Source organism: Chiroxiphia lanceolata, chromosome 1 (assembly GCF_009829145.1).
Source record: "Chiroxiphia lanceolata isolate bChiLan1 chromosome 1, bChiLan1.pri, whole genome shotgun sequence".
NCBI lineage: Eukaryota > Metazoa > Chordata > Aves > Passeriformes > Pipridae > Chiroxiphia > Chiroxiphia lanceolata.
In genome coordinates, this window is record NC_045637.1 from 39,017,062 (window position 1) to 39,032,143 (window position 15,082).

At 38.7% G+C, this 15,082-nt stretch overlaps 1 protein-coding gene across 3 annotated transcripts in view; it reads left to right on the forward strand.

The window, feature by feature from the left end:
• The first annotated feature begins 13,918 nt into the window (after positions 1–13,918).
• The window catches only part of NSMAF (neutral sphingomyelinase activation associated factor), a 43,424-nt gene continuing 42,260 nt past the window's right edge, over positions 13,919–15,082 (forward strand). For all 3 annotated transcript variants that reach the window (XM_032678628.1, XM_032678637.1, XM_032678649.1), the window contains exon 1: positions 13,919–14,271. In XM_032678628.1, coding sequence (XP_032534519.1) covers positions 13,934–14,271 — 338 coding nt within the window. In that variant the 5' untranslated portion in view covers positions 13,919–13,933. The remainder of the gene's footprint in view (positions 14,272–15,082) is intronic.

The window sequence follows — 15,082 nt, forward strand, 5'->3', positions numbered from 1 at the left end:
TCTTTGGTAGCAAATTTGTAAATTTGAATTTGAAATGCTATTATTTTATTTGTCATGTAAAAATAGACATGCATCTAAAAACTACACGTGCATCTACTATTTTTGAGAAGATTTTCATATGTATTTCTATACTTCCATGTAAATTTCAAATACAGTTTGACTGGTACTTCACAGAACAGGGTGATTTTTCACATGGTTTATATTAGCTTAGCTCACATTTATCCAACTTTGTGAACAGATTCATTTGTTGTAGTTGGATTAAATTTAGTGCCATGAAAATAAGGTATTTTTTAAGCCAAGAAAGCCAAATTTGTCCTCATTTACCTCCTGTGGAAAGCCATTAACTTTCATGAGTATAAAGGAGAGCTGAAATTGGCTTTGTATACTGTGGAAATTGCTGCAGTGCTTTGCAACCCCTTTCCTTACGCTTTTTGTGGTTAAGAACACGTGAGATGACAAATGCAACCAAAATTTTGACAATGGATTTACTGGCTAGAAAGTTGAAAGGCTTCCATTTAAATTAACTCATTGTAAAGTCCACAAAATTTCCAGAAAGCACCATATTTCTCAACAGTTGCATTATCATTGAAGATAGTATAAGAGTATATGAGAAAGTGAAGTCCATCATGACCTTATCTCTGCAGCGGTTAGACAATGACAGGATGAAAAACCTGCAGATAAAGGTTCCACTATTACAGAAGCGGTGAAGTCATAGGTTTTTTTCCCCTCAGGATGAGTACCATCCAAGTCTTCCATACTGCACACAGATGAAAATGTAATAGGTAATAAGAATGGAAACACAAGGCACATGTTTTGATTGTCTAGAGCTTAATGATGGTGCTGATAGGATTGAGTAAGAATCAGGGGGAAGGCCGACAAGGCAGATATCCTGTTGGGATTCTGTTTCAGACCAGCTGACCGGCATGAAAAGGCAGAAGAAATATTCTGTAAGCAGCTGGGACAAGTCCCGCAATTGCTAGCCCTTGTTCTTACGGAGAAATTAAATTTACAAGATGTAGCAGAGAATTTCAATTTACAGCAGAGAAGATACAGTCTGGAAGCTTCCTGGAACATGTGGAAGAAAAGTTCCTGATACAGCTGGTGAGGGAGCCAGCTAGGGAACTCACTCACTGGACTTATGGTTTGTGAACAGAGAAAGACTGTTGGGTGATGTGATGGCTGGAGGCCATCTGGGACACAATGATCACAAAACACTAGGAGTTTTCACTTCTCAAAGTAAGGAAAGCAGCCAGCAGAACTGCCACCTTGGAATTCCAAAAGGCAGACTTTGGCCAGTATAGGAGACTGATTGATAGGCAGTCCTGAAGGGCAAAGAAGTCCAGGAAGGCTGGACATTCCTCAAGAAGGAAATGTTAAAGGCACAAGATCCCCATGTGCCAAAAGACATGACTACAAGGATGTTATGAGATTCTGCAGAGAGAAAATTTGCAGAGCCAAAGTCCAGCTAGAACTTAGTTTGGGAGGAATTTCTTCATTAAGAGGAATTTCTTCACAGAAAGAGTGATTAGACATTGGAATGGGCTGCCCAAGGAGCTGGTGGAGTCACTGTCCCTAGAGGTGTTTAAGGAAAGACTGGATGTGGTACTTAGTGCCATGGTCTGGTTGACTTGGTGGTGTTCAGTCGTATTTTGGTCTTGATGATCTCAGAGATCTTTTCCAACCTAATTGATTCTGTGATTCTGTCATCTGGCTACTGTCATAAAAGACAATAAAAAAAAGACAGTTACTTGAAAGGAGGTCGTAGCAAGGTGGAAGTCAGTCTCTTCTCCCAAGCAACAAGTGACAGGACAAGAAGAAATGGCCTCAAGTTTTGCCAAGGGAGGTAGAGATTGGATATTAGTCAAAATTTCTTTCCTGAAAGGGTTGTCAAGGAAGAGATTGCCCAGGGAAGTGCTGGAGTCACCATTCCTGGAGGTATTTAAAAGGCGTGTAGATGTGGCACCTGGGAACATGGCTTAGTGGTGGACTTGACAGTGTTAATGGTTGGATTAATAATCTTATAGGTCTCTTCCAATCTCAACAATTCTGTGATTCTATGATTAAAAAGGCTCTAACTGTAAAAAATTAACAAAACCCAAAAAATTGCCTTAGGAGACAATGACGACATTTCCTTCCATCTAAGGCAGGTCAGGTGCATGTGGCATCGTGGGATTTCCCATACTCAGCTCTATGAAAGTCCCTCTGTGCAAGTGCTGCTCCATCAGTCACAAAGGCTCTTTCAGGAGTGCTGTGAGGAAACGGGGAGAGGAGTTGCAATCTGCAGCATTATTCTAGAGCTGCCTGAGAATTTTGTGTCACAAATTGTTTTGTTCACTGATTCATTAAAAGATATTTATGGGAAAGACTTGAATGTAATATGTTCAAAAAAGAAAAAAAATCCCCTCCCTGCCTTTTCAAATTGCTGAAATATCCTGCTTTAGGTTTCCAGAATAAGAGGTTGCCCTTGGAGCTTGTTAGAAAATCTTTCAAAACTTCTGGAAATGTAGTTCTGAAATGTAAGTAACTTCTTGTTAAAAAGAGGTTTAAAACATCCAGAGAAAAGACATTATCAGACGAAAATACTTTATTTGTTCCAATAACAGCATTTTTGGTTGCTGATCTGTGAAAATTTTAAAAAACTGCTTTTCTTCCCTTTACAGAAGAAAATGTTTTGAAAAATTAAAACTTCTGACAATTAGATAAAAATGTTCCCTTGCTACTCTAATCAGATCTTGAAAAGTCCTCAAAAAAGCTCTATTTAACTAAAGTTTCTCAGTTCTCAGATTTCTCAGTACAAATAAATCTAATACAGACATTTTGCTAGACAGTTTGTGAGGAGGTGCCTTTGCTGGGAGAAACAGTGGGCTGCAATTCCTTCTTGAGCTATTTATCACACCAGGAGCTTCCTATTACATGACTGAGACCATCCAAGCAAGTTCTCCCTGCTTCACCTCTACACACAATAAACCCAACATTTAGCCTTGCAATACTGGCAATTTCACCATAGATACTGAGTTATGGAAAAGACCAAGGTGTCCATGTGTTCTACTTCAGGTAGGTGGCCACCTGATGGCCACAGACTTTGGTGGAAATGCCAATGTCCAAAGTTTGCATATACTTCTCTCAGATTTTACACTGGAAGCCTTGATTTGGTCTTTGGTGTGTTACATTGGAAAACTGACTTTTGTTTTACTCAGAAACACTATGTATTCCATTGAATCATGGTATTTGTAGTATGTAATGAAATTTAACAAGACAAGCAGAATACAGTCAACTAGATTTCAGTTTTACTTCTTGGTTTTATGTTTATTTTTTAATCTTTTTTGTGTCTTTAATCTACCCTCAATAAAACAAAACACTTTGATCAGGCCAAGTGTTAGAAAAAAAATACACTGGCACAGAAATATTCTTATGCTATTGGTGATTAATATGTATAGAGTGTTAGTTTAGTGCCATCAAGTGACCAAAAATATGAAACAGCACTCCTATTTTTTTCAGTTTCGGAGGTGGTTTTTTGTGGTTGTGGGTCTTTTTGTTGTTGTTTTGGTTTGAGTTTTTTGTTTTGTTTAGTTTTTTTAATCTAAAAAAAACTAGCCTATTTTCCTTTTGATATGAGTAGAGGGAAATAACTTCGCAGGTATTTTATTGTCTACATCTACAGCATTTTTAATAAGAATCCCAAAGTCAGATTCAAAATTTCTTCCACACATTGATAAATCAAAACCTCCTCTGTTTCCTCAGATTATGAGGTTTGAAGTACTGCACTCACTTCTGCCTGAAATCCCTGCTGTGTAGAATTCAATAAGGGGTCTCACCTAAGTGAAAACTCGTAACAATTTTTATCACGTGGTAGTATCCAAAGGCTCTGATAAAGGTTTTTTTAATGAAGGACGTCATAAACTGGGTGTATAAATCCTTATTTTGTTTTCTGAAATGAAGAAGCTATCTCTGTCAGAAGCAAGAATCTTAAATGTATTAAACCAGATACATCAAGAAAAATATCTAGGTTTTAGTATGTCCACTTATTATATGATCAAACACTGCATAAACAAGCAAAGGTAATGTAAATATCTAAGAAACATTTCTGTAAATTATTTTTCCAGATTTTGTCTATCTAAAATATCTGTAAATTAATTTAATTAATGTAGTAGATGAATACACCTTAAGTTTCTGATTTGTTAGAATGAAACCAGTCTCAGAAGCATCGATCTGAGGTGGAGTGAATATATTTTTTCCTGGGTCTGTTGTACTGATTTCCCACCAGCAGACAGAGATATGTATCAGCCATTAGGTAAAGTTAAGCTCTAGAATTGGCAGAAAAGCAGTGCAAAGAGTTTATTAAACACACCAGGGAGCAAAGGGAGAAGTTGGGAGAGTTGAGCACCCACAGAGAAGACAGTAAACAGAAGTGTTTTTAAAATCCCAGGTCATGCCTTGGTACGTAATAAACAAGCTTCAAGATTACTGGTCTGCCAGGGCTTGCTATGGTGGAGAGCAGAATGAAATATCACTACAAATCATGCTTGTTACCTGGTTGTCCCAAAAGCAAAAATAGTACCACAGGTGAATTAGTAAAAGTATTTTCCTAATAGTTTGCCACATGTGTCCCTTTACAAATTATTTGCTGTATCATATGTAGACAGTTGGCACTTGTGGTCACAGCTTCTGGTGAAATATAAGGAAGAACAAACATTTGTGGTGTTGTTATTTCAGAAGAGTGGTTTACAGTTAGATCTATTTTGTGAAAATCCTGCAAGAATCAGAAGCTGTGCACATACCCCCTAGCTTTGGAAGTGGTTTCATGTGTTGGCTGGGAGTGTCCTAAATGCCCTGAGAGCTTTGTAATCAGTATTCCTGTATTTAGACACTGCAGCATATTTAAATGTGCGATAACTTCTTGTCTTTCATTATACTTCCTCCTGGTTTGTTTCTCACTTTCCTATGAAGCTATAAAAATTTATAATTTAAAAAATATTTGCTTCTTAATAAAGTTTCTGAATCTCTCTAAGAAAAAGGTGGTGGTGGGCACAAAGCTGATCAATATCTAGAGACATGTGGCAATGACTAGAGCACAGAGAGCAGGAGAGACCAGAGGAACATCTGCACCTGTTCTAAAGATATATGCTGGCAAAAATTGAAAGACAATTTTGAAGAGATAAATTCATTTAAACATCAACCCTAAATTATAAGGTTTCAGATTGAGAAAGGGTTATGGATACTGCTTTTGGGATTGATTGAGAAGCACTAGCCAGAGAAGAGGAAAACTGAATGTCAACCAAATGCTGTCAGTAATTTACAGGTAGAATCTTACCATGTCCATCATAACATTTCCTTTTGATAATGACATCTGCTTATGGTGTCACCACTTAATTTAGACTTTTGAGGTCTTGCTGGTTTCCTTGAGTTTCTTATGGTCCAGTTGCCATTATCAGCAACTAATATATCTCTACTGCTGTAATTGATTTGATGTCATGGACCACAATATCCTACCTCTTATTATACAAATGCAATCAAAAGATGCTCCCTCTCCCAAATAATTTACTGTCTACTTACGTAAAGAGGGAACAAATCCTTACAGCCAGAGGAAGGAAAAATAACCAGAGTCAAAACCATTCACATAGGTACAACTGGCTAGAAGAATGCAATCCATTTGTGGGACATAAGTATGGTGACCCATACAGTGATGAAAAACCATACTCTTGGCTTTTTGACTTTTGTTTCCTTCTTTCCAAACCACCACAGCTCATTGCTTAAGTTGTCAACCAAAGTGCTTCATCCTTTAATGCCTGACCATTTAGAGATACTGAGCATACAGGTTTCTTTGAAGCATGGATTTCAGGTTCAAATCCCAGAAGAAGAGTAGGTACCTTTTGCTTTAGACTTTCAAAAATTCTTAGTTACTTGAAGTATGTAATTGCAGCATATGAAATCTTTAATCTTTACCACTCAAGAGTAACAAGCCAAATACTACTCCAGTGTCTAAACCATCTTTCCAATATCCTTTTGAAAGAAGTGAGCAGGTAACTTGAACTGCTTCTTCCATTAATTGTCTTCCCCTTTAGGAATGTTTAAAAAAATATTTAAGTATGGGAAGGCATGTAGCATGAGGAGCTGCTCAATTTATTTTCTGCATATTGCTGAGTGATACAGTCCAAAGTAGTTTCTCACACCCTATTCTGTTCCAGTTCTTTGAACAGAAGGCTATTGAAGTCAGGCTATTATAATGAGGCAGCAATATCAAATACTGAATTTTTCTCTTTCACATCATACCAAGTGGGAACTCTAAATGTGATCTTGTAAAAATTACCATATGCTTACAAGTACTGAGCAGAAGCTCTAGTTTGGTTTTGGAAATTTTTCAGAACACAAAAGCACCCAGAATTTCACCTCTGCTCCTCTTAAAATGCAAAAGACTGCTTTTCCTCTCTCCTCCTAACCAGCCAGCTGATAGCAGATATGTTTCCACCACAACTAAAAGCACAGCTTACAAAGCAGCTAAAAGAGCAGTGTGCTTTATGTCCAGGGAACTTTCCCTCCACAATGCTATCTGCTGTCCAGCCTGCCCAGGCATGTCTAATCACTATAACTCATGAGATCAACATGGTCACAGAGATTTTGAAATCCTTAGAATGCACTGAAAGTTACTCCTGCTTGTATGTGAATATGGCAATTGGTCAGTTTAATCCTTAGGGCAAATTTGGGGTTGTTGCTGTTAACAAATAACGTAACATAATCCATGTTTCTTTGAAAGCACCTCCTGCAGCACATGGCTCACATTTTACTCAGCTGTAGCTACCTTAAAATTGAATATCTTAGTTAAGACAGTCATCTGGATTCTCTTCATAGTGAATGGAGTACTATGAGAAGTTCCTATCTTACAGGAAGCAATTCATTCTCCTTAGGTGTGACGTCCAAGATAAGAATGGTGAATCACCCACCTCTCTCCAAGACACACAGCAGAAACAAAGAAAACTATCTCAGACTAAAGGCTTAACTTGCATATTTGGCTAAATTTAGGTGAGAAGAATCCATCCTTAGCACCTCAAGTGCAATTAGTTCCTGAAGAAATTCTGTTCTAAACAATCGCTCTGAATAGAAGAGTTGCTTGTATTCATTTGTCACTTCACCAGCTGCTCTGAAACAAAATACAACTCTATGGACTGGTGACAGAGGAGAAAGCATTTCCAGTTAAGAAAAAGATCTAGTCTTATATTCAGAAATATATTCTTAGGACATCCATATTACATGCCATACAAAACGTGCCAAGTTTTCTAGATGGGAATGAAGAAGAAAAGGCATTTATATATTTGTTGTGTGTTCTTCAATATATGGAAAACAATCTAATTTGTTTATGCAGGCTTTAGTTGAGCTGACCTTGTATCTCACCAGTTCATCACACAGTATTAGCTTTTAGACAGAACTCATGTTATCATAGATTTGCTCTTTTTCTTTGTTGAACTGTATTTTGGTTTAGGGAAAGTAGCAGTCAACCAATGATTTAGAATATGTATCAAAGACATAATACATATTTGTGTATACATCTGAAAATTAACCTAAATTATGCATTGATTAACTTAAATTATACACTGATCTAAAATGGAAACATGAATATTATTCTGCCACAGGCCCTTCTTTGCAGCAAGAATGATGTTGGATACACAGTAGAAGTAATTAATACATAAATCACAGAATCACAAAATATGTTAAGTTGGAAGTTGATCCACTAGGATCAACAGAGAAGAGATCACTGCCTGTCCCTCTTCTTCCCCTCACAAGGCAGTTGTAGACTGCAATGAGGTCTCTCCTCAGTCTCCTCTTCTCCAGGCTGAACAGACTAAGTGACCTCAGTCACTCCTCATATGGCTTCCCCTCAAGGCCCTTCATCATCTTTGTTGCCCTCCTTTGGACACTCTCTTACAGCTTAATATCTTTCCTATAATGCGGTGACCAAAACTGCACAAAATATCCAAACTAAAACTCCCTTGACATAACTTCAGGCCATTCCCTTGGTTCCTATCACTGGACACCTAAAATGGCCTAACATACCTGGGATTATTAACTATGTAAAAAATGTCAGTATTTAAAATATTCTTAGCTGAAACCTTTTAAAGCCCACCTACCTAAGCAAATTAAAGAGTTTAGTCCTGCATCTCAATTCTTTTGCTTTATTTTCCCTCCCCCATATCCAAGCAAACAACCCCCTGCCCGGGAAGGTACTTCTTAGCAGAACACTGAGCCTGTTAACAAAAAAAGGGAGACTTGTGATTTTAATATTTACAGACTGGGATTTAAACTTCCCTTTGACATAAAGTTTTATACATATATATATATTCTTAAACATATAGTCAATTGCAGTTGCTCACAAGGAAAGGAGTAAAACAATGTATTCTGCCAATAAATCAACTTTCCACATACAAAAATAGGGAAACCCAATGGCTTTATAAGTTACTTTTAAAATTTCTATTTCAGTGATATAATACAGAAGTGGATAAAATGGAAACCAGTATTTAGTCTGTAAGGATTATTATATACTACTTTTGCTTAATGTATCTGTCTTCAATAGATGTTTCCTCCCTCCCTGCAACTTTTCATGTTTTCTCTCAACACCACTACCCACGTTTATTTTCATCACTATGATATAAAATACAGCTCCATTGTCCTGTGAACTATATGTAACAAGCTTTCCTTAAAATACTGGCTATACTGAGAAATGACTCAAGGGCTCATCAACTTTTCAAATCAACATTTGTGGTACCAAATTTACTAGCTCTACAATAGAGTAGAGTGACTCATGCATCTAATGACTTGTGGGTGTTGGAGGGGAGCCAAGTCGTCAGGTCCATTAAGTAGCTGGAACACAGGGTAGGGGGTATCTTACTTGATGAATACATTCATCTTTTTTTTCCAGTACAGTTTGCATGTATTCTAAGTCTGTTTTAGTAAAATAAATATACATATAAATTTGTCTCTGATCTTTAAAACTTGCACACCTTTAAAGAGACTAAGTTAGTATCTTTGTATTCCCCAGCAGTGCAACTATATAAAAGTGTACCAGATTTTTGGATTACCATACACTCTGTCCTATTTTACAAGTCCTCTTCAGGACACTTCCATAATGAAGTGCAGGGATCTGTCTGAGAAGACTGTACCAAACCAGAGGCTGCAAATCAGCCCTCAAATTCTACATGGCTTAACCTATGAAAAAGAGCTGTTAGTAATGTTAGTGAAGGAATAGAGAGACTTAAAGGAGATATATTAACTACCTAATATTTCAAGGAGTACTAAAATCAAAACGACTTATACTCAAGTACTCCATTTAAGCATGGGTATGATTCAGAGATATTTCACTAGAAACATTAATTTTACATAAAATCATCAATTTAAATTGCCATGTAAAATAATTGTACAAGCTTGTCTCACCCTTGCCTTTACACTTTGACTTACAGATCAGATTTAAATGTTGACACTACAAATCTGCCTCTAGGATTATTTTGCTCCAGGTAAAATGGTAAATTATGTATTTGTTTAACTAAAATTGATTTTAAATCTGTCAAACACTTACAAACTCTGTGTATACATATAAATCGATTTACAACTAGCTAAAAAAAAATAGCAGAACTTAGTACAAGAAAGATGATTACAAATTAGTTTAAATCAGAAAGGAGGTTGCAATTCTGTGATCAGGGTAAACAGAGAACTTGGACCTAGTGTCTGCTTTGCAGAATTTAACCAGTACTAAACTTTTCCTGAAAGCAAAATGAATGAATATTTGTATCTCTCAAAAAATATTTTCTTTACAAAACAGCAAGCATATTTTAAACAGTTTAAATGTCATTAAACTTGAGAGGTGACAATGCTGGGTTCTTCCCCCATGAAAAAAATGTACTTCTGCTTTCCGACTAGTTCTACTAGTTCTGACTAGTTCTACTAACAATTTTCTACTAAATACTAGTGAAGCCAAAGTATTCTTTACATGTTTTGCCTTTGGTTAATGTGTCATGGTTTGGTCATTGACATATCTTGCAGAATAAATATGTTGTTGGATGAATCCTTGAACTACCCTCAGGAGTCTTTTATGCTCCCAACAATTCAGTGGGAACTTCACTGCTGACTTCAACAATTGAGGTTAAGCCTACTCTGAACGTGTCTAAAAATGCTCAGGATAATAGAATGGATTGACATGAAACACTTGAGCATTGTATTTCATGAAGCTTTTTAGATACTTGAAAGACAAAGCTTTAATGGTTACATGTGGGTTTGGTAGTATCCCAGAGATACGATGGCATGTATGAGTGATAGTCATATATTAGAATGCTGGGGGAAATGGGCACAGTAAATCAGGGGATGATGATTCAACGTGTCTTGAATCCAAGAAAAGGCAAAAGATGCTAGGTTTGGTGAAAATTAAAAGGAGGAAGTCAAATTATGTTATGATTTCGGTCTATTTTTCATGATAGACTACAGCTGTATTCAAAAGGAGGAAGTTGGTATTTTTTCTGATGTATTCTGAGCTAATGAGGAAGGTATTCAAGAAGCTTGCCCATGAGATAACAATGGATTTCAATTACTTGAATACCAGTAAGAAAAACAATATGGTAGGACTTAAAATGTCCATCAAATTCCTGCAATATTTTAAGGATGAACTTTTGCTTCACACGACAGAGACAGTTTTAAGAGGCATTACAAACTTGAATTGCATGATGAGTAGGGAGGAGCTTATTTTGAGTTTAAAGGCAGGAAGTAAGCTGAGTGAAAGTGATCATGACACATTAAACCAAAATAGGCTTCCCTACTCTGAGAAAAAGAGGAAGAAAAAGCATATTAGCACTGCCAACTATGGATTGCATTGTTATGTAGAAATTGTTAAGTTAGCTTTAATCAAGCTAGTCTAGGTATTAAAAGCAGGCTCATCGTAACAGTATGCCATTCTATATGAGTTAATTAAACTCTTTACTGCATGGTCTAGGCCTGAGATCAGTCATTTAAAGCTAACCTAGATTTTCTACAGAGAACAAAAGACTCATTTTTAATTAAACATACAATAGCAAGCTATCTTGATGTGAACAAAAAGAAGCAAGGGAAGCTTAAGTAGACTGTGTTAACATCACATTAAAAGCTCTTCAAAGATTTGAAAAAAGAAGTCACAATAAGCGGACATGACTGAAGAGTAACATAAAAGAATATGAATAAAAGAATAAAATTACAAAGCCTACAGTGCAAAATGAGTGACAGGTAAAAAAGAGTATAAAAGACAACAAGAAAGTGTTCTGGAAATACACTATAAGTGCCCAGATACTCAGTTAAATTTATCTTACCATAGAATTTAGAGAAGGAATTAGTTAAAAACTATGTAAATTGTATGTAATTGAGTTAATAGGGCCTACGGAAATCTATTTAATATAATATAGCGAAAATAATCTCTGGGTTGCTAAAAGGCTATATAGGATTGAAGAGACTAGAAAAGGATAAAATGCATCTGTCTAAGGAAAGCAGGCCTAAAGCTATCCAGATTAATTTTGACCTCAAGGAATATTCTAGAATAAAATTCATGATTAAGAGGTTAGCATAAGGTTGCTAGGAACATATGCACTCACTGTAGTCTAATGCCCTTTTTCACAATCAATGTACTGATTCAGATGAAAAAGAGAAATGGTAAGTATCAAAGATCTTGAGTTTAGTGTCATTTAAACACTGTCCCATGACAGTTTCATTAAAACAAAATCCAAAGGAAACATAATTTTCATGAAAGCACCAACCAACTGGCATGCTGTTTGTAAAAATCAGACTTGCAGAGCACCTGCAGTGAGAACCCATAAGGACCTGTTGTCATTTCAGTTCCACTCAGTATTTCCATTAGTGATCTGCAAGATGAAACAGAATACAGATATACGAAAAATCTGGTTCTCACCAACCTAGAAGCCAGAAGACAGAATCAGATTTCAAAACTAGTTTCATAAGTAGAATAAATGTCTAAAGTTAGCAGGATGAAATCATCAAGGCTAAGGCAAAGTATTATACCTGAGAAGAACTTACACGTACAGCATAAAATAGGGAGAACTAGGTAGCACTATGTTAGAAAAGGTTCTCAGCAGAAGTTTCTGTCATAATAAGAAAAACAAGTTCTTTCTGCATGTATTTATAAACGTTCCTCTCATGTGTGACACATGGGACATAATTACTGCACTCTGGTTGGTGTTGATGGCTTATATCTTAAGATAAAGGTAAAAGTTGTACTGGAAAGAAGCCAGAGTAAAGCTGTAAAAAGAAATCATTTATGAGTGGAGTCTAAAAGAAAAGTGAACAAAACCTGTTAGTCTATGAGAAGATGGTATACCTATCTGCACACATAAACAATTATATAAATTAATACATATATATTTACACACCAATATTTATTAAAATATATTTGAAGCACATAAATATTATTTACATTGGGTACTGCCTCCTGTTCTGGGATCCCCGAAACAAGAAGGACATTGACCTGTTGAAGTGTATCCAGAGGAGGGCCATCAAGATGAACAGAGTTGGTGGAGCACCTCTCCTACAAGGAAAGCCTGGAAATGAGAAGTCTTTGGGGTGACGTAATTGTGGCCTTCTAGTACCTGAAGGGAGCCTACAAGAAAAACAGAGAGAGACTATTTACAAGAGCATGTAGTGACAGGACAAGGGGGAATGGTGTCAAAAAAGAAAGAGAGCGGGTTTAATCAGATATTAGGAAGAAATGCTTCACTGTGAGGGTGGTGAGGCATGGGAACAGGATGCCCAGAGAAGGGGTGGATGCCTCATCCCTGGAAGTGTTCAGGGCCAGGCTGGATGGGGCCCTGAGCCCCCTGGTCTAGTGGAAGCTGTCCCTGCCCATGGCAGGGGGGTTGGAACTAGTTGACCTTTAAGGTCCCTTCCAACCCAAAACCATATATGAATCTGTGATTCTATGATTTCCACTGGAAGTATGACAACATGCAGCAAAGAAAATTCAGGTTGGCTATTGGACAAATACATATTCATAAAATGCTATTAGGTATTTGTACAAGGTTCATGCAAGCATTGCAGATTTCCTTCAAACAGGTGCTTTTACAAGTCAATTAGAGAAATAGGTCTTGCAGATGATATCACTGTTTTTCAAACTCTGATCTGTTGCCTCTTTAGATTCTGTGAACTACTCCTAAGAGGACCCTGAAAGACAACACTTCTTCATATTCATGTCCACAAATTGAAAATGTTGGAGTAACACTGATAAATATATACCTGAATCAGCCTCAGCACAGAGAGTAAATCAGACAATATCTTGAGGCCTAGAAGCCTAAACTTCTTTTTATTCCTATGTGAAAAACTACATCCCCTCCATGAATCAATTTTTTTAACTTATAAATACTTAAAGAGCAGCATTTTTATACTGTACAGGAGATCTTGTCAGTAAACACATTGTTCAGATACAGTGGCAGTTGTGTGAACTGAAGGGGTTTTATATGAACTGAGGGATTTTATTTACCTCCCCTTTCCATAGTCTTTGTAGGCAGTGACAGGACTTGAGGAAATGGCATGAAGCTGAGTCAGGGTAGCTTTAGTTTGGATATCAGGAAAAGGTTTTTCATCCAGAGGGTGGTTGGGCACTGGAACAGGCTCCCCAGGGAAGTGGTCATGGCACCAAGCCTGACAGAGTTCAAGAAGCGTTTGGACAATGCTCTTAGGCACATGATGTGACTCTTGGGGAGGCCCTGTGCAGGGCTAGGAGTTAGAGCCGGTGATCCTTGAAAAGTCCCTCCGAACTCGGGGTGTTCTGTGTTTCTAGGCTTTCAATACTTGTCAGGCAGCTCTTGTCACACGCATCACGGGCAGAATGAATCTCACTGCAATGGCACTACACTGACAATTTTTATTTTAACCCAAATACACGGACAGTTTCGCGGTGAGATAACAGCGTGAGCTTCTCTCCATGTGCGCTTCTCTGCTCCGCGCCGCAGAGGCCCCGCAGGGCCGCAGAGACGCCGTAGCCGAGCGAGGGCGCAAAGCCCTCGGTGCCGCCACGCTCTTTTTCCCCGGCTGCCTGAGCCACCTTCCCCCGCCTCTCCGCGCTATAAACGGGGTGGGCCGGGCCCGCCAGCCAGGCTGCGGCCGCGGCCGGCCCGATCTCTCCGCCTCCCTAAGGCGCGGCCTGGCCCGGCCCGGCCCGGCCCGGCCTGCTGTGGCGGCGGCACCGGCACCTCGGCCGGGCGGCTCTATGGCTTTCATCCGCAGGCGGCGGCTGGAGCGGGAGCTGTACTCCAAGGAGAGGTGAGCGGCACTGCCCCGGCGCTGCCCCGGCCGCCACCGCTCGGCCGCGGCCCCACAGCGGGCCCGGCGGAGCGGCAGCACGGCCTCCAGGGAGGCCCCGGCGGAGCGCCGGGAGCAGAGCCAGGCTGCTGCTGCACTGCCTCGTTTTGTTACTGTTGGGATCAGGTGGCTGGTGATTGCCTAGAGTTAAGGCCGAAAAGGGTCTAGAAAGGACCTGGGAAAGTAGGGATGCTGCTTGCCTTGTGTAAACTGCCTGAAAATAGCGCCTGTAGATTTCTGTTTATTTGTCCTTAGTTGTGTTGGTGGCATGGAACTACAGCTCTGCTTCATAGTTTGTTTTGTTTTCTTTGCTTTTTTTTTTTCTTTGCCTTTTTTTCCCCCGTCTCTCTCCCCTGAACACTATAATCAGTGTATTGTCAGCCCTTAAATTACAGACTCTGTGCTGGCTCTTTAAAGTATTAAATTCAATTAGCCCGTTCCTGCTTGCTGACTGTAAGCTGTTTTCTTTCTGAACATACAAACAAAGGCTCATCACACGTGCTTGAGTGTATCCTGACTTTACTCCTTTATTTTTGGGTAGTGTCCCACTTTCTTTTTATGTGGCTTATCTGCATATGGCTTGTCGCAGAGTTTCAGTCCTTTCCAATCTTTATATTTCCAGGTAGGAAATATAAGGTGAAAACAATAGGTCGGCGTGGGTCATGCAGCAGAGGGATACGGTGTCTTCTCTGGGGGGAACAGGGATCTCCCGTTGTTTCCTGCTGCAGGAACCGTGTGGAAGCATCAGGCTGGTCCCGTGCAAGCCCTGTGC